The sequence below is a fragment of the Tamandua tetradactyla genome, chromosome 14 (genome assembly GCF_023851605.1).
Source record: "Tamandua tetradactyla isolate mTamTet1 chromosome 14, mTamTet1.pri, whole genome shotgun sequence".
Taxonomy (NCBI): domain Eukaryota; kingdom Metazoa; phylum Chordata; class Mammalia; order Pilosa; family Myrmecophagidae; genus Tamandua; species Tamandua tetradactyla.
In genome coordinates this window covers 15,712,017-15,738,358 of record NC_135340.1, presented here as the reverse complement: position 1 = coordinate 15,738,358, position 26,342 = coordinate 15,712,017, and the positions used below count along the sequence as shown (strand labels likewise).

General features: G+C 37.5%; 1 protein-coding gene across 4 annotated transcripts in view; it reads left to right on the top strand.

Annotated features, from left to right (window-relative positions):
* Nucleotides 1-26,342, top strand: part of TTC6 (tetratricopeptide repeat domain 6) — a 292,851-nt gene that overhangs the window by 120,330 nt on the left and 146,179 nt on the right. For 3 of the 4 annotated variants that reach the window (XM_077126904.1, XM_077126903.1, XM_077126902.1), the window contains exons 2-5: nt 2,620-2,712; nt 4,426-4,638; nt 10,128-10,258; nt 14,528-14,722. In XM_077126904.1, coding sequence (XP_076983019.1) covers nt 2,632-2,712; nt 4,426-4,638; nt 10,128-10,258; nt 14,528-14,722 — 620 coding nt within the window. In that variant the 5' untranslated portion in view covers nt 2,620-2,631. Of the gene's footprint in view, nt 1-2,619; nt 2,713-4,425; nt 4,639-10,127; nt 10,259-14,527; nt 14,723-18,830; nt 18,900-26,342 lie in introns of those variants that run through there. The other variant, XM_077126905.1, reaches the window with a different exon arrangement.

The window sequence follows — 26,342 nt, the reverse complement described above, 5'->3', positions numbered from 1 at the left end:
TTACAGTGTACATATACAATTTATACCAGTTAAATAATAATATTCCATTTCACATGTAATATGAGAACCTTTCAGCAGTATTTTTCTTTTTCTCTCAATCCTTTCCCATTCTTGTGCTGTTGTTAGTGATTATCATATTTGTATGTTGTAAATCTCGCTGTAAATTATTATTATTTTTGTTTAAGCAGTCAATTATATTTTAAAGAAAATTTGCACAGGAAAACGTCTTTTATGTTTACACACACATTTGCCATTTGTGCTGCTCTTATTTTCATTGTGTACATTTAGGTTTTAATCTGATGTCATTTTTCTTCTGCCTGAAGACCTTCCTTTATTATTTCTTGTAATGCAGGTTTGGCAGCAATGAATTTTTTTTTTAACCATTTGTTGAAAAATTCTTTACTTCACCCTTGATTTTCAAAAGATATGTTCTCTGGATATAGAACAGAAAGTTGGCAGTTTATTTTACTTCCAGTACAGGTACTTTAAATATGGTGCTCTGTTGTCTTCTGGCTTGCATAGCTCTAATAAGAAGTCTGCGATTTTAAGTCTCTGGTAATTAGCCTTCAGTAATTCTTTTGCTAGTTTTCAGCGTTTTGATTATGTTGTGCTTGATATGGTGCTCTTTGTGTGTTTCTGTTTAAAGTTTGTTGAGCTTCTTGGATCAAGGGGTTTATAATTTTCATCAAATTTGAAAAAAAATTGACCATTTTTTTTCCTGCTCCCTTCCAACCTCCCTTCGTGGGTTTCCAATTAAATATGTTAGAGTGAATATTCGTTCACTTCATTTCATTTCCGTTTTATTGCTGTCTCTGATTAGATTAATTTTGGAGAGTTCCTCTTGTTATGTTTTCAAATTTACTCACATTTCCCTTGCAATATCTTTGTTGTTGATCATGTTCAGTGAAGTTTTATTTCCTGCAATGTATGTCTTACCTCTGAAAGTTCCATTTCATTCTGTTCTTCTCATGTCTGTTTTGCTTTAACTTTGCACATTTATACTATTTATGTTAGAGGTTTTAAGATCGTTGTCTGCTAACTCCAATGTCTTTGTCTTTTCTGGATTTCTTTCTAATAACTTATTTTTTTTTGATTAAAGATCACAATATTCCTCCTTCTTCTTATGACTAGTAACTTTTGATTGGATGCTGAATATTGTGAGTTTTTACATTGTAGAGTACTCAATTTTGTTGTCTTCCTTTAAAGACTGTTGGGGGTTGATCTGATAGGCAGTTAATTTATTTAAAGATTAGCCTGATTCTTTCAAGAATTACTTCTAAGCTTTGTTAGAGCACGTGCAGAGAAGCCTTTGCTCTAGGGCTAAGTTCACACCACTACTGATGTGTGATGCTTCTGGAGCTGGAGGAATACACCATGTATTCAGCAAGATCTCCTCACTCTGTCTGCTGGGAGAGCTAATGATTCCTAGCTTTATTTGAGCCCTGGGAATTGTTTGGCTTACGGCTCCTTGGAAATTTTAATTTCACTGAAAGTTCTTTGTCAAGCCCTCATGGTGTTTGACTCTTCCATATACAGATCAGTATTCAGCCAAGGATTCAAGAATCCTATACATATTTCAGTTGTTTTTTTCCTCCCTGCAGGCCCCTCCTCTCCAGTACTGTGTTTTACAAGTTCTAGCTGACTTGTTCTCTCCTCACTTAGATATCGGTCTTGTCAGCTCAGTGAGACACCACCTCTGTTTAGGTTCCCGCTCCTTGTATCATGTTCTGGAAATGGTCTCAGGCAGAAAGCTGGGGTGATTATGGCTCTTACCTTGTTTACATTCTCTCAGCTATCACACTACTGCATTGTCTATTTCCAGTGGCTTAAAAGAGCTGTTTCTTACATTTGTCCAGTTTTTGCAAGAGGGCAGAGGTAGAAGCCAGTGGTCTGCATTGGACCCTTTTAATGAAGCAAAGGAAATGAAAAACAAAACAAAACAAAACAAAACAAAACAAAACAAAACAAAACAAAGCAAAACAAGAATTTTAAAGCACAAGTGTCCATACGCTGCTATTGACATTGTTAAAAGGCTACAGGTGAAAGGGGTCTTAAAATGTTATGATGTTGAATACTCTCATTTTAAAGATGATAAAACTGAGGTGAAGAGAAGCAAAATAACCTGCCTGTTGATGCCTGGTCTTTGGATTCACTCAGAACGTGGTTCTCTTAATTCCTGGTTCCCTGCAGGTCTTTGTGCTGTGCTATCTTCTTGCTGCCTCAACTGGGTAGAGAATATATTAGTCCAATTGGTGTTAGTAATGGTAAAAATGATAGAAACTGTCGGTATATATCCATATTCTTTCTTATTCTTGGTTGGATTACGTTTTATTTTTTTTTGACTCTTTCTTATGCAGCCATTTAATAGCATTGTCAAAATATCCAGAATAATATTGCCTAATTAACTTCTTAAATTTGATGGTATATCTATAGGGATTGACAGTTTTTAAAATCTGTGAACTTCCTGTAAATAGAAAGAATTATTTTTATTGTATCTTTTGTTCTGTATTTCTCATTAACTGCATTCTACTGAGTAACTTTTTGTTACATTGAATAATATGCCTCAGTGATTTTTAATAATTGGCATTATTTTAATTGTTTCCTCCCCCCTCACCTAAGGATGTTTCTTTAATGGGAAAAATGCAGTGGCAAAAAGCATCCCAGGGGCAAGCAGAGCAAGGATTACAGGAAAGTGTTGAGGAACTTCAAAAGGTAAAGTCTTTAACAAAAATCTTTCCTGCCTATAATAGAGTAATAGTCTGCTTCCGATTACTCTACCACCTTTTTGCAGTGTGACCTTGCGCAAGTAACTTAACTTCTCTAAGCCTCAGTTTCCTCATCTATAAAATGGGATAGAAAACAGTTTCTACTTGATGAAGCTGAGTTGGAGATTAAAATTCGATGAGCTAATTCTCAATACATGTTGGTGATTATGATTATTACTTAGTGGTAATACAGGCTTTGTGGAGGAGTTCTGAAGAAGTTCACTGGGTGAATTGCAGCTGGAAGACTGCCATTGCCCCATGCTCAAGCTTGTTTTCTTCCTGTGTTTTGTGTTTTGGTGCATGGTACTTTCATTTACTCACCCTCCCAAGTTAGAGCAAATTAGTGTGTTGAGGAAGCCAGGAGCAGAGCAATTCGAAACAAGGGAGTGGCCAACAGTGTGACACTCAAAGCTAAGGAACATAGAATGAATGAGTGTGTCACAGATTGATGGTGTAAGTGCGGCGCCCATTGCACATGCCATCCCCATTTTATAGAAGGGTTTATTAGTCCCCTTTAGCAATAAGGATAGTGAGGCTAACAAAGATTAAGTAACTTGAGCAAGATCACACAGCTCTGAACTAGCGTATCAAGGATTTGAATTTAGCCCCTTCTGTTTCCAAAGCTCTTATTCTTTCTACAACACAATCCAGTAGCTTTATAAAAACTTGAGCTCAAGATTAAAGTTTCGTTTCACAAACTTTAAATTTCTTGGTCCAGGAATTCTTCCTTGCATGGTTAAGAACTATTGTATTTGTATAGTATTCGGTACTGTATTCCATCTTTACCTTTATTTTACTCATTAGCAAATGAGTGTATCAAAGAACAAAAGTACGATTGCATTTAAGAGTCTTTTATGGATTTCAGTCTTTTATGTAAGTCAGAGTGGTTTTGCTGTTTGTTATTTGGAGGCAGTGAAGTTTTAACTCTCAGTCCTTCAATATCCCAATGAATCTTGGTTTAAATTGGGTAATACCCTATATGGCCACAAAAGATGCTTTCTATTAAGATTTGGTGAGATACAGATGGAAGTCAATGAGACATTTTTAAGGAACACAAAAATGGGTGTGGGGGTTGGTGAGATTTTCTCACTTAGGCTTGGGATGGAGCTGGGTCACAGGGTGACCTTCCTGAGGTTGCTGGGTCGGTACTTCAGCCTCAGAAGCTGAGGTCCGGCTTCTGGGTGAGCAGCTAGCTAGCAGTTATCCATTTATCAGGCCAGAAAACAAAACAAAACAAAACAAACAAACCTCAGGTTTGGGTAAGGCTTAAGTGTCTCAGGGGACCCAAAGTGATCTAAAAGCCAAGCTGTGATATTGAAAGTGAGAACCAGCTCCCAGTGTCTTTTGGTTGAATGTTTGTCCTTGACTCTGTGAGTGTGGGCTGGAGTCAGAGTGAGAATGTAGTCTTGTCTATTTCTTTTAGGGTTTGTGTATAACAGTTGTGGGGTAGCTATCTTTTCTAAGACAAGGATCCAGGAAAATAATTTGTTAGCCTCCATTCTTCTTAAGCCAATTTGAGTTTCTCTTTCTAAATCATTGGAGGAAACTTACCGCCTCTGAGTAATTTCAAGCATGTCTTTTCATCAGATAGAAAACATTGCATGACTTAAAACTTTTAAGGACTAATAAAAGCTGTTCTTTTATGTTTACTTTTTTCCAGCAAAGCCTGCTTGAGGAACTTCCTGAAGCTGTATCGAGTGTTTTTCAGATTGAACAAGAGGATATATCTGAATGGGGAGCCTCAGAAGTAGGAAGCATAGTATTTAAACCTCAGGAAATTTCAGAAGTTCAGACACCAGAAGAGTCACATAAACCTTCGGAAGGTGGACAGCCTACAGGTGATTCAAAAACAGTCAAGCAGGTGTCTTTAAAGGTAAAAAGCTATTTATGTTGGAAACACTTTAGTGTTATGAGAGTTGAGAATGAGCAGAAGTAAGGAAATGGCCTAGGCAGAGCCCAAGCCATGAGAGAGGGGTTACCCTGAAAAAAATGCACCTCAGAAGTTTGGGAAAGGGGAACATCCATTTTTTTTGAGGGCTTTTAGTCTCAAACCTGATGACAACTCTTGGGAGATAGGGCAGGCTTTCACAGGGGGAAGGAACCTCAGGCTTTCAGAGATACCAAGAATCTTCTGGGTATCATCTCAAGGGAGACAAGAACTATGGACTAGGGACCAGGACTGAATGAACTTTAACTTTTGGAACTTTCCTCCATTTGGGTTTGTTCTAATCCCTGAATCGTTTTCCTATTATGAGAGTGTCCCCCAGACTCAGTTCATTTATGTATAATTTTTTACTCTACGTGGATACTACTTTACCATTTTTTACTTAATACTATTGAAAAAGTAAATTTTTGGCTTAAATAAATAAATTTATTTCAAACTCAATCTGTTATAAGAATTTAAAAAACTCTACTTTCCCCTATGCCACAGACAATACCTTCGTTATCACTGGGAACCGTCCCCTGGTTGATTCAGAAGCATGCCCCTTCTTGGGTGTATGATCTTACTGGTCAACCCCTCTCCTTTTGGCCTCCCTTGCCTCACCAGTCACCACACCTCTACCATGCTTCACTCAGGTCAACTGGCCATCACCAGTTCTTCAACTTTTGCCCAAGACGGCCAACCCTGAAACCTTGGATATATCTGTGACCTTTCTCTGTCCTTGGCTTTCACATATAATCAGCTTCAAGGCCTCGAAACTTCCCAAACATCACTGCTCATATTTTTTCCTTCTTTTTTCTGTTTGCCCCAATCCCAATCTGGGTCATCGTGACTTTATGTATGGATTAGTGCAATTCCCTCCTGGTTTTTCTTCATTTCTCAAGTCCTACCTTAATCATTAAGGTTCATCTTCCATGACACTAGCTTATTGATCTTCCAGGAAATAGTAGGTAATAAGGAAGATCCACAAATAATAATTGACCAGAGAAAATTCACCACTGCTGTCAGGGAGAAGGAATTTATCCTGCAGTTGGTGACTGACCCCATCAGAAGGCATCTGCGTTTCTGAAGTATGTACTTGGGGTGTGAAGTGCAGCCTACAAGCTTAAGTGAACACACTCATTGTTAACTATTCCAGGAGAATAGTTAGGCTGACACCTTTTAAGTGTGGAAACCTGGAAATTATCTTTAAAGATTGTGGAATCTTGGTGTAAAGCAGCAGGTTCATGGGCACTGATAGTGTTTACATCTCTTTTTCTATATGAACATTCGGACTTTGGAAATAAAAAGTGGACATGAGAAACAAATGGTTAAGTGAAACCATTAAGTGTTTCAAAGAATGAAGTGGATTTTCTGGCCAGTGGCCTAACTACCGTGGCTCATCAAAATTTCAAATCCGTTGTTGGAAAAGTCCCATAATGTTAGTTCATTTGACTTGTTGTGGCTGCTAATAAATATTATTAAGAAGTTATGCAAAAATATTTGTTTATTGGTTAAAAGAGGCAGTCCTTTCCTATGGTAACTACAATTTATTGAGTGTTTACCAGGTACCAGCCACTGTACTAAGTGTTTTACATCTATTATCTTATTCATTCCTAATGATGGCTCCATTACCCTCATTTTACAGCTGAAAAAACTGAGTTATAAAGAATATAAGTAAGTTGCCCAAGGACAAACATCTCCTCAAGATGTAGAAGCAAGACTTGTTTTGAGGTCCTCTAATTCTGGAACTTTCATTCTTTGCCAGTTTTCAACACTACCCTTTCATAACAGCTAAAACTGATTGGCTAAGTAAAAAAACACAGAATCAGCTGCAATGGATGGCTAGGGATAGTTTCCTACTAACTTAGAAAGAATGGTTTTAAAAGAGAGACTTGGAGAACGGACCAAGAGGACTCTGAACTGAAAGCGGAGGTGTTTCCATGGGAAGAGAATGTCCGAAATGACTTTATGGTTTATTGTCGTAGGATATTGTGGGACACATCAGAAATGCCATCAAAAGTAGCACTGGAAGTATTCCTGTGCCTGATCCTAAGTACACACCAAGTTTCTAGTACTTATTAATTTATGCATTCTCATCTCTAGATGAACTGTTATCCATGAAATTTACTATGAATATGGACATTTGAGGCTATGGGGTTAATTTCTAGCATTTTTGGAACAAGAATGAATTAACAATATACTCCAGAAAGTCTGGCCTGATTGAAGGGGAAAGAAACTTTTTCCCACATAGCTAATAGAACTGGCACAGATGTGTAATAGAGGAGTTCTGCAGGATTTCAGCTACTCAGACAAATACTGGAAGGTCTCATTCAGTGAAAAAAAAAAAAGGCAGAGAATCTGATAAATACTTACCTTATGACTGTTTCTACTTTCAGAAGTATATTAAAACATTAAAGTTCCAAATCATGACCAAGAAGGAAAAATAATCAGCCAGAAATAATGAGAATCTGTGAAGAAATGGGTGACACAATAGCCATGAGGGGATTGTTGAGCATTTTAGGAGCAAAAATGGCAGTAAAAAGTTGTAGAAAATACAAATATGATGACAGGACCTGAGGTTTCAAATTGGAAGGAAGCTTAAGAGGTGGGGGAAGCCCAAAATACCCCTAATTCTCACAAAACAATTATGAGTGATCAATTGCATATAGCGTTTTAAAAATATACAAAAGATGAAAGAAGAAATACATATCCATAGATAAATAGGAAAGTGGCATGTGGCTATAACAATAATACTGAGAAGGCTAAGATCCAAAATGGGTTGATGCCTGTGAATAATGCTAAGAACAAAAAGTATTTTTTCATGTTAGTTTTGGAGCAAAGAAAGGAAAAAAGGAAGGATAACCTTGTCAGTATGGATGAATAGTGTGATGACAACAGGTGACAGCACTGCCTTAACTTATTTTTGGTAAAAGGTTGAGGTTTTAAATAAACAGAAATATCACAAAGAGAAAAGGAAGCTGATATACTTCTTTGCTTCTTCTTAAATCTGACAAGGAGAATGATCTTTAGTTTATAAAGAAGTGAAAAATAATTGATAAAAGAAACTTGAAGCCCAAGATTGGTAAAAGATCTTGAGCTAATGTTGATAGGTTTAAACCTGTTGTCTCAGATACCCTAATTCCTACAAAGGCGGTTTCTGCACCCCTCTCAGCACCAACTTTGAGGAGCTACTGCAGTGGGAAAGGTATAGAGGGCTGGAGCTTGCAGATCTGAATTTTATCATTTTGTAGGTAACGTATGCACTGATCTTGGAGAAAATTCCAAAATCATTAAATGAATCATTAAAAGAATTGAGTTTGAATCCTTATGAAAGGAAACAATAGTCCCTCTGGAGGCAGCGTGTGTTCCCGAAGGACACATTGTGGAAGATAAACACGTTTCATTTCCCAGGTTCCTAGACTGATCATCAGAAGTGTGAGAACTGGTGTTCAACACAAGAGTCTCATGGGGAAGAGACTCTGATGCTATAGGCTCTGATGTCAGGTTGCGGAGATGGAATCCTCACTGTACTATTTATTAGCAGGGTGATCTTGGGCGAAATTACTGAACTTCTTACCTGTCCTTATCTGTACAATGGGGATATCGATGGTGCCTACCCTGTATTGTGGTTGGGAGGATTATACGTGATGTCACAGAACAGTGCCCGGCACAGAAGAAAACTCAATACACGCTGGTTGTTATCATCTGGATTTCAGCAGCTCATTTATGAAAACCTCTCAATGACAGTTTTGTAGATGAGGTTGCAGTCAGATGAATAGCTAGGTAGATTTGTAATTAATTATCTAAAGGGTGCACATTCATGGGTGAAAATCTCTAGTGGGGAACAGAGGGCTGTGACGAATTCAGTGTATTTCCAAAAATTTGGACAAGAGTGTGGAAGATTCTCTGACTAGATCTGCAGAAAAATATCTAAAAGTTGACAGGTAAGGTTTGGCTGGTCAGACCTCACATGGAATTAAATGGGGCAAATGTATGTATAGCTATGCCTTTGGGTCCACAAACTGAGTAAGCAGATACAGGATGACATGACAACAGTAATATGAAATGACTACAGGGTTTGAGACTAAAATGTAGTTTTGAGGTAGGAAGACAAAGGCAATCATAGCTTGAGTTGATTGAGGAATCCCATAAAGGAGGATCATCTTTCTCCTGGCTGATCTCATCACATCACACCTCAAATATTTGTTCAGAGCTGGGTGTTCCACCCAGGAAGGACACTGACAAATAAGAAAGCATTCAAAATGACAAAGCACAATAATTCAATGTGCTTTGAATCGATGTCATGTGATGCAGAGTTTAAGGAACTGGGGATGTTTATCTGGAGGAAAACCAGGCCCAGGGGAGTTAACTGTGTTCAAATATTTCTCTGTCTGTCAAGTGAAAGAGAACTAGATTGTGCTTATATGGTTCCTGAGGTTTGAATGGAGACTGGTAGATGAAAACTTTTAGCTCAATATTAAAGAAAGGAAGGGAGGGAGGGAGGGAAGGAGGGAAGGAGGGAAGGAGGGAAGGAAATCTAACAATTGGAAGAGTTTCAAGAGAGAGTGGGCTGCTTTGGATGTCTCCCATTTCTTTGTTCCTGACTGTTTTCATGCCAGATTGGATGACCGTTTGGTGGAGATACCATAGAGGTAATTAAAACATTAACTGAATGGTTAGATGTATTCCTTGAGCTTTCATTATTCTTCATCATTTCCTTACCCAAGAAGTTGCAATAGCTCTCTCCTTACTGCTGTGTCAAGTTCAAATCCTCTACCTAATTTGTAAGGATGTCTTTTATCTGTCCTTCTCCTGCTTATTCAACTAGACCTTCTACAAGGAGAGCCTCCTGCTTTCTTCCCTCAACCTAGTTTCAAAAAGCACAGAGTAACCCACAGAAAAAAATGTCTTTGGATTAACCATTGCCATAAATTCTGCAGATTTTCAAGAAAATCTAGCAAAACAGTACTCCCAATACCTATAGTGATTAAAAGGCAATTATATATGAAACAGAAATGTATTTGATTTTTCCCAAGCAGTAGTAATAGAAAATAGTACAACTGTAAAAAGGACAGCATTAAGATTCTTCTAGTTTGTGCTTACAACCACCAGTCCATGCCAAACTTAAAAGATTAAGGATAAATTCTATTAAAAACACCAATCAAGAAGAATAGATTTATAGAGAGAAAATCTTATATTTCCTTTTTAATATTTTAAGGCAATAAATTACAATGCTATAAATATGGTGCTAATATTTTTATTACTATGAAGGTATATACATGGCAATTTACAAATGGTTTAAAGAAAGATAACAATTTAATCTTTAGGATTTATTTCTGTCATAAAATATACGTAGAAATTAGGAGTTTATATATGAGATGGATCACTGGATAACTCTCATAAGTTTCCTTAACAGCACATTTTATATATTTTTTAAGGTGAAATCATCAGAATTCTTGCAAATCAGAGGAAAAGAAGTTAAGCGAGTGCGAAAAAGTAAATCAGGAATTCCACAACAGAAACAAAGAAAGCCTTTAAAACTACCGTGGGATCAAAAACTATCTAAAAAGTAACTTTCTTAAATTTACAAATTTTACTATCTGAAGAAAAGTTATTCGGTAGCAGTGATACATGAAAATGTGTTTTTAAAAAGAAAAATTAAATGGTTTTAGAAATTCATAAATGAGATCTGCGTTTAGCCTTCTCACAGGAAAAGTTGGCAGCAGATTTGTAGTTACTATATATATACTTTACTCCATGCTTCTTTCTATTCCTGAGTTTGACTAACGTATTTAGTGATGCAACAGTATTTACAATAGCCAGAATAAAAATAGCTGTTTGTGATACTAAAGAATATTACGTTTTAGCATGTTAGAGTTGATTTTTTTTGGTTATTGGTAATGTCTGATTTGGATTAACTGATTATATTGGTTTATTTTTTAATGGTGAAACAATAAAAAACAACCCAAGACAAAATGATCATAAGATAATCAATTTGGTAATTTAGATGGCTTTGCTTTTCTCTGTTATTGTTTCATGTTTCATTCCCTCCCACCCCCAATATTTTTAGCAGAGCTGCTTACGACACTGGAGTACCACCCCAATTTTAAATAATAGTGTGTAAACGCAATTTAGGATAGTGTGTAAACTATAAGAAGATTATAGTTTGCCTTTGTCGTTCACTTTTTTTAAAACTCTAATTTTCTCCTTATTTCACTGCTAAACTTTTACAGCTTAGTTTATTCTAGATTCTTCTTCATTTAATCTTTATGGAAGTTTAAAGAAGCTTTAACTATTAGCTTTTGTTGTTGCTTAGGGCACTGAAAGGTGTGCTGGACATGGAAGACAACCCTTTTATGGTCAGCCTTGAGTTTGTAAATGGATATTACTCACAATTAAGTAGCTGAGAATAGCCTCATGGGAAAAGAATTCCAAAGTTTATGAAACAGTCAAATTGGCATTTAAGTGACCCTGTACATGCCATTGCTTATCTGCATTGCTTTAAGCTCATTTAGTTAGCGAGATTATGTATTAAAACAAATAGTGACAGCAGACAACAAGTATTTTACTTTCAATAAATAGTTACTGTCAGATTATCAATGGTGCAGAAACATCTTGATTTTTTTCTTCTAAAAATCCTTGCATTTAGTGCATTAAGCAAAGTAGTGTGGCCACACACAGAGTCAGTCTTTTCTTTTTTATGTCTTAGTGTCTCAAAGAATGACAAATAGACCTGCTTGAGGAGAGTGTGCTATAAAAACACAAAGCCCTTCTTGAACATACCAAAAATATTTGTAGGTCTTATTGTATATATATAGTACTGTTTTAATTCATTAAAAGTAAAATTAGAAATTTTTATTAGAGGAAAATATGTGTGAACTGCAGAGGAATAAAAATATGTTTTTTTAAAAATTATAAAATAAATGATAATTTTGGAAAAAAGTTTTTGAAAATGTTTCTATCACTGCTTTTTTTTTTTCTTTAACTTTTTTTTACCTAACTTTTCTCATCATCCCCCAAATTAAGTTGTTTTCTTCGGAATCCAGCTGTCTATAGAAAACATATTATCATTTAGCTCAATAACCAAGGGAGATTCACTCACTAACCTATGATTAAGGCGTGGCAAGGAGCATGAGAATTCATATTGGTTGTGATACTTTTTAAAGGAAAAAAAAATCTGAAATGTAATCTTAGGCACATTCCACTAGCCGGGACCTGTCCCCAGGCAGAACAGTGATGTATTTGAGCTTAATATCAGAGCTCACCTTCTCCCCTCTTTGTTTTTCAGCCCTTTCTCAGGAACCCAGAGTTCCTGCTGCCCTGGCTGCCCGGGCACCCCTTTTCACTCCCCAGTTAGGTTTCTTTTTCTCAGACTTTTTCCAAATGCTTTAGGTCCACATCTCTTCCTTTGCCACAAGATAATGTACAAATTTTGCACCCTGTTCTCACTGGGCCCAGTACTGTTTTGAAAATTGCACAAACCATTCCTTATTAGTGGTTCAATAATGCACATATTATGCCTAGAAATGGGTTAGGTCCTGTGCAGTGCAAATTAGTGAGGACCGGAATCCTTGGACCAGAATCATATACGTTATTATTATTTTTTTAATCAATTCAAGACAAACATTAGGGATTTTTCATTTTCATTTTCCAGAAGACTTTCAGAAAGGCCAGTAATACAGCTTGCAAGTATTAGAGCCAAGCTTCTGATCCAAGCCCATCCTACTCCAATGTTTGTATTGTTTATACTAAGTTACTATCTGAGGCAGGTTCAGACACATAGAATAGTCAGTGAACAGACCAGCAGTAACCCATTAGACAAAGACTTAAAATGGATGGCCTAAGAATTGGACAGTGTATAAAAAGGGACATTTGTAGAAGTAGAAGATAAAAGATAACCTTTGCAGAGAAGTTTGCTTTGAGATAGAGTTAGAAGGGTGTTTAGATATGGACAAAAGACTTAGGAATTAGTAGCATTCTACCCATAACTGAAGGAACCAATGGGTCTTCCTGGCCCTATAATTTGTCCTGGGTACTAAAGTAATAATAGCTAATATCTACCAAATGAGAGACACTGCTCCAAATGCATTCACTTCTTTCTCAAAGCTACTTTATCCAGGATACACTGATGATGTTATTTCCAATTTAAGAAACACACTAGGTATGGAAAAATTAGTTGACTTGCTAATGGCCACGTGAGGATTTGAAACTGGGAATTTGAACCCAGGCAGTCTGCCTCCAGAGTTCATACTCTCAGTCACTGCTAGAGCTAGGGTCAGATTCTAGGAACCTTGAACTTAGAGGGATTTAGATGCATACGCCACAAGGAATTTTTGTGCCATGTAAGGGAGTATTCAAAGAAGGTAAGTATTTAAAGAAGGTTGAAGTTTGCGGGATGGACTGAAGAAGACAGAAGGTGGGGTGCCCAACCGCGTGGCAGACCTTCCCTAAGGCAGGCTGGGGTGATGAGCATCTTGAGTGGGGAGTGGAAGCAGTGAGGATGGGGAGGAAGCATCACTGGGCAGGGGAGAAACTCAGGTTTTTCACTTGGATGTGCAAGCGAAGCAGAGAGGCATCAGAGATGGCTCCGGTGTTTTGCACCTTGAGGATGAGGAAGATGAGGAATCTTGGAGAAATGGTGATACTGAAGATGAGATTTGGGATCTCTCAGGATGCAGGAAATAGCTGAAGCACGAAAGATGATTTTCCAATGTAGAAAGAGAAGATTGAGCCTTTGAAGGCACACTCAGTTTGGAAGGGGAGAAAGAAAAAGCAGTGACTAAGTCAAATTATGATTTGTTTGAGAGGTAGATGGAGAATTGGGATGGTGCGGGTTTAGAAAAATCTCTTAGAGGAAGAGCAGTTTCAAGAAGGGGTTGTCAAAATTGTCCGCTGTGTCAATTTTGGAGGTCGTAGAGAACGCGGTCTTTACAAGTACATTTGGTTTGCTGAAAGGGAAGTCAGTCACTTAATGGAAGGCTGTAGCTTTAAGTAGGGAGGTGTAGAGAGGAATAGTAGTAGATAAGAGCCCTTTCCACCTCAAGGGTCATTAATAGACTTTAACAGGAAAGGATTTGGCTTATACTCAGTTGTGTTGTGATTGGTTCCCCGCAGTCACACACCGCTTTTGTGACTGATCCGAAATAAGCCCACTCCAAAATAAGGTTAATAATATCTCCCATTCAGGTTCATTGTCAGTGTGAAAAAGAGTATGTATGTGTAAAGTACCTAGCACAGAGCCTGGCACATAGTAGGCGCTCAATTAGTATTTGTTGATCGGATGGCAAGTGGCACTCAGGGTTAAGAAAGCAGGTTTTCCTACCCTCTTCTCTTACTTTGAAAGGCAGAGAGAGGTAAGCTCCAGCCTAGTGTAAAGGGAGGTGTCACACTGATGTAAGGAGACCCAGGATTCCATCTAGGCTAGCTAATGGATAATATGCTACATTGTTTCACTTCTTCAGGGACAGTAGCCTTTGAGTTTCAGAGGAGTAATGCCTGACGGCTGAATATGTTGTCACCAACTGAGTTAGGGAATCCTGGAGAATAAGGGGTTTAGGATGGGATGAAAATGACTTTGCTTTTAGACCTGTTGATGCTGCAGTGCCAGGGAGACATGTATGTTGAGATGTTCAGCAGGACATTGGATATAGGAGTTTGAAGCTCTGGTCATTTTTTTGAGATTGTGATACTAAATTTTTTATAGACCATTATAATTTTAAATCTGACTGCCTCTCTTTGGAAATCATTTTTAGAACCTGTGCTATACTATTGATATAAAATATATTTAACATCTAAAGACCACAAGATGCTAAAAGAAGCCGACTTCTTTTCTCTGCAGCGTTCCACAATGTCGTCCTGTCACTAACCATCACGAGCTGTGCACCACTGTCCCATCCCAGGGGCTGCCCATCGACTTGCGCCTGGCTTCTCGAGTGTACCACACAGCCGACAGGAAAGGACACAATGCTACCCTTGGGATATTTGGAACATCTTTATCAGATGATCGCTCTACAGACGAAGAGCAGAGAGACAGGTAAGCATTCCGCCTGTAATTCTTGAGCTGACTCGATTCCATTCTGGGACACTAGACAGAGGTTTTGGCTCCTTCCCATTTCTTTTCCACAGCTCACGCAGACTAGTCAGTGTTTCCTTTTCCCATCATTATGACTAAGAATCATCACCTATTATTGGCTAACCTTTGTGTCGTGGTTTATATTTTCCAAAGAGGATCCCATGCATTATCTCACTTGTTCCTAACACCTCTCTGAAGTACAGCTGTGGAAACTGAGGCTCATGAAAGTTAAGCAATTTAGCCAGGCTTATACCACTAAGAAAATCCCAGATTTGGGGCTTGAACACGGAATTTCACCATTGTTAGGCATGCTTGAGTTCGGGGATCATGTACAAAAGTCATTGCCTCTTGGAGTTCCTTCCATTTCGTAGGAGTCTGTAATATATAGCATCTTTAATAGAGAAAGCAAGAAAAAGGAAGGTGGTTAACCTTAGTCAACAGTAACTGTTCTGAGCCCTGTGCTATGTGCTGTTTAAATCTTAAACCTTAAGGAAGACTTTACAATTTCCACATTATTCATAAAGAGACTGAGATTCCATAAGATAAGTTAATTTGCTGAAGATCTTCTCTCTGGGTAGTGGTTACAATCCAGATTTGTCTAACTTGGTTTTTCTCAGCCTTCTTTTTGTTGTTGTTGTTATCCCCCCCTTAAGGACCTTTTTAAGACTCCCCCCCCCCGATTATCCTTCCCCATGAAGATTTTCCTTGTTTCCTTTTCTTAAAAAAGGTTGTTCTCATGTATCTGAAAAACATTTTTAGGATTTATTTGTCAAGCATGATTTCATACACTTAAGTCTTTTAATTTTAATTTATTAGGCCAATGTTTGCTAACTTCTTGAAAAATAGTCATATGTGAAAAATTTTGGAAATTCCCATACTGCTTCATTATCTCCAGTAGAAAATGATAGTGCCTATGACCTTTCTTTCGACGAGCTCTTAAAAGTTGAAAACTGGGAGTGGAAAATAAAGACGTAAACATGATGCAGTAATCATGAAATGACTTTTTGAGCCTTTTCTGTAGCAAAGGGCTTTTCTCGGTCAATTGAGATGATATTGTGGTTTTTTCCCCTTTGTTCTACTAATGTAGTGTATTACAGTAATTGATTTCCTTATGTTGAATCACCCTTGCATACCTGAGATAAATCCTACAATGCAGGCATCGTTTTGAAGACTTACGCCATCTGTATTTTTCATGTAATGTTAAAAATACTGGTTTCTCTCCAATTCTAAATTTTTTTCTTCAAGTAGACACCACTTTCTTTTCCAAAATGTTCTATTTGGATGATAATAATTCTTGGCAATTTGTTCTAGGTACCAAATAAGAAGTTCATTTAAGTACTGAGTATTTAATTCTCTAGCAGCCATTTTTTGAATATTACCTTGCTAAATATAGCTTAACCTTTCCAGATTATATCTGTCTACTGAGCTTAGAAGTTTGGAGAATTTTTTTTCCTGCATTAAGAAATGTTCTCAAGGAAGGTAATTGTAAACAGAAAGTGAATAACCTTTCACTTGGTGGCTTCTTGGTTTTTGTGTGCAATGAACAGTTAACTCCAAAGAATACTGCTACTTGTCATTACATAGTTTCAGTGCTTTCCTAATTCTGTGTATAGTGATTGTTATTTGTGGCAAACACCCAGGATGTTTTAGTGGTATAGTAAGGGTTTATTTGAAATAAATTTATTTGAAACAGCAACGTGCTATTTTGCTAAACATTGATTTTGAATAAAAACTATAGCAACATTCCACACTGACCACAGTTTTTGCTTTAAAAAATAACTTCTAAATTGGAAAGAGAAGTTTATAGGCATTATTTAGCTAGACATGGATTTTAGATTTTGAGTTTAAAATAGATATCATTAAAAGGTGCCATTAGACACTTAGGTTCATGTTAGCAGTTTGATGAGCAGCTTTGTAGACATCTCTATACTTATTTAAATTAAATTATGTACTTATTTAAACCCTGCATGGTAACCTCTAAACTGACTTTTTTGTCATCATTAATTTAACCAAGCTGCAATGTATAGGGAGTTCCTAGGTGTGAAATCATTGATTCACATTTTTGCCTTTTTAGTTTTTATCTTTATTTTATTTTTATTTCTATGGTATTTTTTTGGCTTAAAATTTTTGATGGGTTTTGTTCTCTCCAGAAAAATTATACCATTTTATACTTGTACCAACAATTTATGATACACTTCGTTTCCTTACATCCTTGCCAAACTATGAATTGTCAATCTTTTTTATTTTTTCTAAGATGATGAAAAATACCTCTTTATTATTTTAAATTTTATTTCCAGTCAGATTGAGCATATTTTAGATGTTTTAGATACTCTTGATCTTCTCTTTTTGAGAATTGCCAGTTCCTATCCTGTTGACTTATCATTCATCATCTCTTTCTTATTGATTTGTAAGTGATCTTTTTATTTTTTAATTTAGGGAGAAAGCTTTCAGTCTTTCATCTTTGAGTATATTTTGCCTGTGGATTTTTCATATTTGCCCTTTATAATATTAAGGAAATTTCTGTCTAGTCCTACTTTTCTGAGTGTTTTTTTTTTTTTTTTTTTTAAAGGAAAGACAGAGAGAAGGAAGGAAGGATAGAAGGAAGGAAGGAAGGAAGAAAGGGAAACATCTTTAAACATTTTCTTGTTTTATTGTATTTTGTTTCTTTGTTTTTGTTACATGGGCTGGGGCCGGGAATCGAACCGAGGTCCTCCGGCATAGCAGGCAAGCACTTTGCCCGCTGAGCCACCGCGGCCCGCCCTTTTCTGAGTGTTTTTATTAAAAAGGGGTGTGGGATTTTGTCAAAGGACTTTTCTTAAGATAATACTGTGTTTTTTCCCCTTTGTTTTATTAATGTTGTGTATTACATTACTTGATTTCCTTATGTTGAATCACCATTGCACACCTGGGATAAGTCCAACTTGATCATTGTATATAATTCTTTTAATATGCTGTTGGATATGCTATGTATCTATCAAACCAAATATATGTATGTATATATTTTTAACATGGGCAGGCACCAGGAATCGAACCCGGGTCTCCATTGTGGCAGGCAAGAACTCTGCGTGCTGAGCCACTGTGGCCCACCCTGGTTTGCTATATTTTGTTGAGGATTTTTGCTTCTATGTTCAAGAGGGATATTGGTCTGTAATTTTCTTTTATTGTAGTATATGTGTCTGGCTTTGGTATTAGGGTGATGAAGGCATCATAAAATGAGTTAAGATGTGTTCTATCCTCTACAATTCTTTGGAAAAGCTTTGCAGTTTTGGTGTTAATTCTTCTTGCAATGTTTGGAAAAAAATCACCAGTGAAACCATCTGGTGCTGGGCTTTCTTTGTGGGGAGATTTCTCATTACAGATTCAAAGTCTTTACTTGTTATTGGTCTGTTGAGATCTTTTATTTCTTCTTGAGCTAGTGCAGGCAGTTGGTGTGTTCCTAGGAATTTGTCCATTTTACTAGGTTATCTAATTTGTTGGTGTACAGTTGTTCATAGTATACTCCTATAATCCTTTTTATTTCTATGATATTTATGTCCCACTTTTTCATTCCTGAATTTAGCTATTTGTTTATTCTCTTTTTCCTTTGTTAGTCTATTTATTTATCTTGGTCTATCTATTTTATTGATTGTTTCAAAAAATCAAATTTTGGTTTCATTGATTCCTTATATATTTTTTATTCCTTATTTCATTTATCTCTGTTCTAATCTTTGTTTCTCCATTCTTTCTGCTCCTGTCGGGTTTATTTTGCTCTTCTTTTTCTTGTTCCTCCAGTTGTGAAGTTAGGAATCTGATTTGAAAGTTTTTTTTTAATATAAAAATTTAGTTACAAGTTTCACTGCCTTTTCTGCATCCCATAAATTTTGGTATGTTGTATTTTCCTTTTCATTTGCCTCAAGATAGTTCCTAATTTCCCTTGTGATTTATTCTTTGACCCATTGGTTATTTAATGTATATTGTTTAATTTCCATGTATTTGTGAATTTTCCAGTTTTCCCTCTCTTCTTGATTTCTAGATTCATTCCATTGCAGTTACAGAAAATACATTGTATGATTTCAACATTTTTGAATTTACTGAGGCTTGATTTGTGAGCTGGAGGATGACCCACATATGCTAGAGAAGAATGTGTATTCTGCAGCTGGTGGGTGAAGTGTTTTATATACGTTTACTTGGTATAGTTGATTTTATAGTATTGATCAAGTCTTCTTTTGCTGATCTTCTGTCTAGATGTTCTATCCTTTATTAAAAGCGGTGTACTAAAGTTTCCTATTATTAATGTAGCACAGTCGATTTCTCCCTACAAATCTGTCAATATTTACTTCATCTATTTTGGGGTTGTGCTATTAGTGGCATATATTTATAATTGTCATGATTTCTTAGTTGAATTGACCACTTTATTAGTAGATAGTGACCTACCTTCTTCATCCCTCAAAACACTTTTTGACTTAAAGTTTATTTTATCTGATATTAGTGTACCTCCCCCAACTCTCTTTTGATTATTATTTGCATGGACTATTTTTTTCCCATCTTTTCTCTTTCAAACTACTTGTGTCTTTGAATTTAAGGTGCATCTCTTGTAACCAGCATATGGTAGGGACAGCTTTTTCCCGTTCTACCAATCTCTGCCTTTTGACTCGAGAGTTAAATCCATTTTCACCTACAAAACAACTATAATGCACAAGTTTCTTCAGCACTTTGCTACTTGGCCTTTGTGAGTATTATACCTTTTGTTTCTTAAATGCTGCCAGAATGCAATATACCAGGAATGGAATGGCTTTTATAAAGGGAATTTAATAAGTTACAAACTTACAGTTCTAAGCCTATGGAAATGTCCAAACTAAAGCATCCAGGGAAAGACACCTTAATTCAAGAAAGGCTGATGCATCTGAAACATCTCTGCCAGCTGGGAAGCCACATTGGTCCCTTGCTCCTGGGCTCTGTTGCTTTCAGCCTCTGTTCTTGGTGGGGTACCTCACTTTGCTTCTCTGGGGCTGGTTTTCATCTCTTGGCTTCCCTTGGCTCTCTCCAGGTTCTAGCTTGCTTAATATCTCATGGAAACATCTGCTGGGCTCCAAGTATTTCCAAACTTCTGTCTCTGTTCTCCAAATGTCAGCCTCTGTGTCAATTCTGCTCTGAAGTTTCTGTCAGCTCTGTCTCTGTTGGCTCTGAGGTTTCTGTCATTTCTGGCTCTCCCCACAATGTTTCCGCTTTAAAAGGATTCCAGTAAACTAATCAAAACCCACCTGGAATGAGTAAGTCACAGCTCCATCTAATCAAAGGTCACAACAGACACATCACATCTCTGTGGAGATAATCTAATCAAAAGATCCCAACCTACAGTATTGAATCAAGATTAAAAGAAATGGCTGCCCTCACAAGACTGAATCAGGATTAAAACATGGCTTTTCTGGGATGCATAATATTTTCAAATGAGCACATCTTTTTTGACCCTCATTTCTTCCATTAGTGCCTACCCTCATAAAGTTGATGTTTTGTATTCTACCATTGTGCATCTCTTTCTTTCTGAACATAGTTTTTATATATTTTCTTTGTGTTTATTATGGGCCTTAAAATTAATGTTCCAAATGTATAACAATCATTCTTGATTTGATACCAACTTAACAAGCTACACATGCACTGTTTCATACCCTGATGTTCCTCCACCTTTTTGATGTATTTATTACAAATTGTATCTTCATATTTTCACATAAAAAATCATATATTTATTTTTTTTTGTATTTTCATTTTATAACCTATAGAAGGTGGAGTTACATGAAAAATATAATATGATATCTCAGGCATTTAGACTTACCCATATGGTTACCTTTATTGGAGGTCTTTATTTCATTATGTCACATCGATCCTCTGATAGTATCCTTTCCTTTCAATCTGAAGAACTCCCTTTAGCATTTTTCTTAGCTCTAATGGTGACAGACTCCCTCAGCCTTTGGTTACCTGGCAATGTCTTGTTTTCCCCTTCATTTTTGAAAGATAGTATGGCCAGATATAAAATCCTTGGTTGTGAGTTGTTTTCTTTCAGCATTTAACTATTCTGTCCCAATGCCTTCTTTTCTCCATGGTTTCTGATAAGAATCTGGTACTTAAGCTTACTGGGATTCCCTTGTACTAGCCCCCTTGCTTTTCTTTTGCAGCTTTCAGAATTCTCTTCTTGTTTTTGGCATTTGAATGTTTGACTATAATGTGTCGAGGCATGGTTCTATTGCGTTTGTCCTAATTGGGGTTTGTTGGTATTCTAGAATATGTGTGTTCATAGCTTTTGTTAAATTTGGGAAGTTTTCTGTCATTATTTCTTTGACTATGCCTTCCACCCCTTTCTCTTTCTTCTCCTTCTTGGGCTCCCATAATGCATATACTGATACACTTAATGGTGTCCCGCAGTTCCCTAGGCTCTGTTTACTTTTTAAGATTCTTTTTTGTTTCTGTTCCTCAGTCTTTATCATTTCAATTTTCTAGTATTTGTGTTCACAGATTCTTTCTTCTGTCATCTCCAATCTGCTGTTGAAAGCTTCTGGGGAATATTTTATTTACTGTGGTCTTCAACTCTAGTGTTTCTTTTGGTTCCTTTTAAAAATTTCTGTCGCATATTACTTATTCATTGTTTTTCTGATATCCTTTGGTTCTTTTCTGTATTTCCCTTTATCTCCTTGAGCATATGAGAATTATTTTAAAAAGTTCTTGTTTAGTATGTCCAAATTCTGGTCTTCTTCATTGATGGTCTGTATTTTTATTTTGTACCTTTGTTACTTTGGATGAGTTATATATTTGCTTTTGTAATCATATGTGTAAGGTTTAGGAGGCGAAAGAGAGAAGAGGCAGACCAAAAAGCCTTAGAGTGAGCAAGTTTATTCCTGCGCTCCCGGGCAGAGCTCACAGAACTCCAGGTAGGGAGTGGCGAGCTCGCTCGGTCCTGGTGCGGGCGTTTTTTAAGCAAGGGGGTTAGGTGACATCTAGAAGGGGTGGCACATTTTACACAGCTCGAGTCATGGTGACCTTCCCTGTTCTGCCGACCTAACAGTTTGCTCACACTGTATGTTTTAATACTTTAAAGTCTTAACTCTGGGATTTAGTCTTGAATAGTCTGTTTCTTAAGTTTGTATCCAGATATTGATCATGACAGTGGTTTCCTTGAGTTCTAGGGGCTAAGAAAAAACAAACCAATAGAAAAAAAAAAAGAAAAGAGAAGAAAACAAAAGTTTTCATAGTGTTTGCAAATTGGCTCTGTGATGGCTGGTGGTCTTCAGAAGTTGGCCCTTCTGTCAAGAGGATCAGCCTGAGGTGAATTTAGAGGTGCAGGGTCATCTCTGTTTCTTCTGAATCTTTGTCCTGTCTTGGGCTTGTGCTGGCTGGTAGTCCAGCAATTCTCCCCACTTAAAGTAACTCAAATGTCCCCTTCCCTCCCTATGAAATAGACAGACTCTCCCTCTGGTGTACTCTACTGTATGGCTTAAAGCAAATAATCAATTGCCCCACTTTTCTTTGATGTAATTGTTTCTTACAATACTTTGGCTTTCTGCAAGCTATTTCTGCCTGCTCGGCATATTCTGGGAGGGTGAACCAGAGATGAATTTCCTGGTTCAGCTTTTCAGGCAGCCACCTGATAGACTGGTGTCAACACACAAGCACCTAAACATGTACACTGGGGTTACTTTTCTTCCTCAGGAACAGGGCCAGGGACCCTCAATGTGAGTGCAGGCTGGCTCTGCACTGCACTGGGGAGGGCATGGGGAGGGACCAGAAAAGATGCTGCAAGCTTCTCCTACCATTTAAAGCTGTGATTTCTTGATTTTTCACTTACCTAATTATTGCAACCTTTGAACTGCTTTCTGGAGTTTTGAGAAATGTTTGCTTTAGCTAGTTGTTCAAAGATTCTGCTGGGGAATGGAACCCTGGAGCATCTATGTCACCATCTTGATCCCAGATGATTATTTCTACACATTAAAAGAGTAGCAGCAAGAGGGTGGTGTGGGAGGTGTGAAATTTAGTTTCTCCTCAAGGGCACTAGTAAATAGCCAGGAACTGTCTGAAGCAACTATTTGGGGCTCTTCCGTGACCAGATACACATAGTACACCAGTCTGGAATGAGTGAAATGGCTGAGATCATGAAACAGAACTGTTAGTAAGATCTCCCAAACTGTGGAGGCTGGTACCCCTCCCCCACTGGCACAGTAAGCTCTTTGGAGTCATTTCCCTGGGGGAAAAAGAACCAATCTGTACTGGGAGCAAGACAAGGAAAGTTCAAGCAAACTCTAATTGTGGGTTTAATAAATTTGGACAGATGAATACAAGTTCTGAGCACAGAGAAACCTGGAGCAAGCACAAAAGGAACCCAGGGGTCTCTTCTGACAGAGAGGAGGCAGGGCTGACAAAAGAAAAAAAGAGGCTTTCGGAGTTGGCTTAGCTCAGAATACTAGAAAAGAGCTGCCCAATGACAAGGGTACATAGAGTGGATACCAATTCTGGCTCTTGATTGGTGAACACTCGGGGCTGGGGACTGGCTCTGAAAAGGATTTTTTTTTCTTTCTTTTTAAAAAAATGTTTAGCCCATTAAAGAAAGCCCAAGGTGTTTCGATTGTCGGCACTGCCTCAGGCAAGGGCGGAGCGAAGGATGTCTGAGAGACAAGGTGAAGGAGATAATTCCCTAATGGGTTCATATTCCTCAGGAAAAGGTGGGGCAGGGGGGCAGGCCCAGCTCAAGTGGTGGTGATGGTTCTCATTCAGAGAATTCGGACCCTGGGGGCTGGAAAACAGAAACTACTTAAGCTTGCCTTCTGCCTCACCTGCTGTCTCAACCAGGCTCCTGGCAGGGTCAGGGCTGAGAATTAAAGACAGGGCACCCCTTTATGCCAGTGGGGAGCTGCAGGCTGATGAGTGCCACCTGCTGGGCAGGATAGGAAAAGCACAGATCAAGAGGCTTCACAGGAAAGACTGGCAACCTGCTGGGTCTCATGCTCAGGGAAACTTGATACTCATTATGCCCTCTTCCTGAGACCTGGGCTGTCTTTTCTGAGGAAATCTGATGGTGGCTATCATATCTGGGAAGACCCTGCTCAAAAACTTTCATTTCTGTCATTGCCCTGCTTGTCCTAAGCAGGGCAAGAACAGAAAAACAGGAGTTGGAAAATTCAGACCAGTTAAGCAGATGCTATGCTAGAGGTCTAGGATAATTTGAACTGAATGTTAAAGAACAGAGAGTGAACAAAGCCAACCAACAAGAAACCCTTCGGAAAAGAGAGAAAATGATCTCCAGAGTAAGCTAATCAAGAAAACCAGATGTTTAGATGCTAGCAAAAAATCCCAAGTCATATTAGGAAGTATGAAGATATGGCCTAGTCAAAGGAACAAGCTAACACTTCAGTTAAACCAACTAATTAAAGATGTCCAAGCAAATCTTCTAAAGCAAATAAAAGATTGAATCAGTGAGGTGAAGGAAAGTATGACAAGAGATAAAAGATATAAAGAAGACCTGTGTGACCATACAAAAGAACTTGAAAGCTTGAAAAAACAAATGGCAGAATTTACAGGAGTGAAAGGCACAGTAGAAGAGATTAAAAACACAATGGAGACATACAATGGCAGATTTGAAAAGGCAGAAGAAAGGATTAGTGAACTAGAGGACAGGACACCTGAATTCCTACACACAGAAGTACAGACAGGGAAAAGAATGGAAACGTATGAGCAGGGTCTCAGGGAATTGAATGACAACATGAAGCACATGGATATACATGTTATGAGTGTCTCAGAAGGAAAAGAGAAAGGAGAGGGGGCAGAAAGAATAATGGAGGAAATCACTGAAAATTTCCAAACTCTTTAAAATTACACATCCAAGAGGCACAGCACACCCCAAACAGAAAAGATCTGAATAGGTCTACTCCAATTCACTTACTACTCAGATTGTCAAATATCAGAGACAAAGAGGGAATTCTGAAAGCAGCAGAGAAAACCGATTTACCACACACATGGGAAACTTGATAAGATTATGTATGGATTTACCAGTAGAAACTATGGAGAAGAGAAGGCAGTGGTGTGATATATTTAGGATTGTGAAAGAGAAAAACTGCAAACCAAGATTCTATACCCAGCAAAACTGTCCTTCAAAACTGAGGGGGAGATCAAAATATTTTCAGACGAATAGACACTGAGAAAGTTTATGAACAAGAGACCTGATCTACAAGAAATACTAAAGGGAGTGCTACAGGCATATAAGAAAAGACAGGAGAGAGGGGTTTGGGGAAAAGTGTGAGTATGGTTGAAAGAGGAAGGCTGGGGCATGTATGACACCAGAAGGAAAGATATAGGAGAAAAACTGGGACTGTATAACTTAGCAAAACTTAGAGTGGACATTGATGGTGATTAATTGTGCAAATATAAGAAAGATCTTACCTGAGGGAAAACAAATGAATGTCACCATTGTAAGGTACTGAAAATGGGATGGTATATGGAAAAAATACAATCAATACAATTTAGGTTCTATAGTTAACAGTAACATTGTAATATTCTTTAATTAATTGTAACAAAAAGCAATATACCAAAGCTAATTGTCAATAAGAGGGGGATATAAGGGAGGGTATGGGATTCTTTTTATTGTTATTTTTCTTTTTTTAATTTTTATTCTTTAGTTTTTATTTTTTTCCTCTTCTCTTTTTTGTGGGAGAAATGGAAATTTCTCATATTATTGTGGTGGTGAATGCATAACTATGTGATTATACTGAGAGCCATTGATCATTTACTTAGAATGGATTGTATGGTGTGTGAATAAAATTGTTAAAAAAATAGAAAATGCAAGTGCTGGAGAAGATGTGGAGAGAGATATACCTATTTGCTGTTGATAGGGAAGTAGATTGTTGCAGCCCTTCTGAAGGGCAGTGTGGTGGTTCCACAGGAGGCTAAGTATAGGGTTGCCATATGATTCTGCAATGCTGTGTTAAGTATATACTTTGAAGAACTGAAAACAGGGGCACAAATGGTCATTTGCACGCTGATGTTTATGGCAGCAATATTCATGACTTGCAATGATGAAAGTGGCCTTTGGGTACATAGACTGATGAATGGAAGGGCAAGCTATGGTGTATACATACAATGGAATATTGAGTGGCTTCAAGAAGGAATGAAGTTTTGAAATATGCAATTAGGTGAATGGACCTTGAGTAAGTTATGTTTAGTGAAATAAGCCAGAAACAAAAGGACAAATATTGTAAGTCTTCACTAATGTGGACTAACCATAATCTGCAAACTCTGAGAGCTGAATTCAAGAGCATAGGTTATCAGGGGATAGAATATGGGCAGAGATTAGCTAATCAACAATTAAGGAGTACAGAATGTTCAATAAGGCTTATTGTACAGGTTCCTAGATTCTAAGTTCTTGTAGAAGTCACATCTATTCCTGGGTTTTATTTAACTCTTATTTCTAAATTCTGAGATGCTGAGTTCTTTGTGTATAACCTGGCAGTTTCCCTGGAACTTTGGGTATCTACGTGACACCCGAGACTCAGAGTTAGAGTTCTACAGCTCTAAAAGTCAGCACTGCTCCATGCAGAAACTTTTAGAGAAGCTGAAAAAGATATCA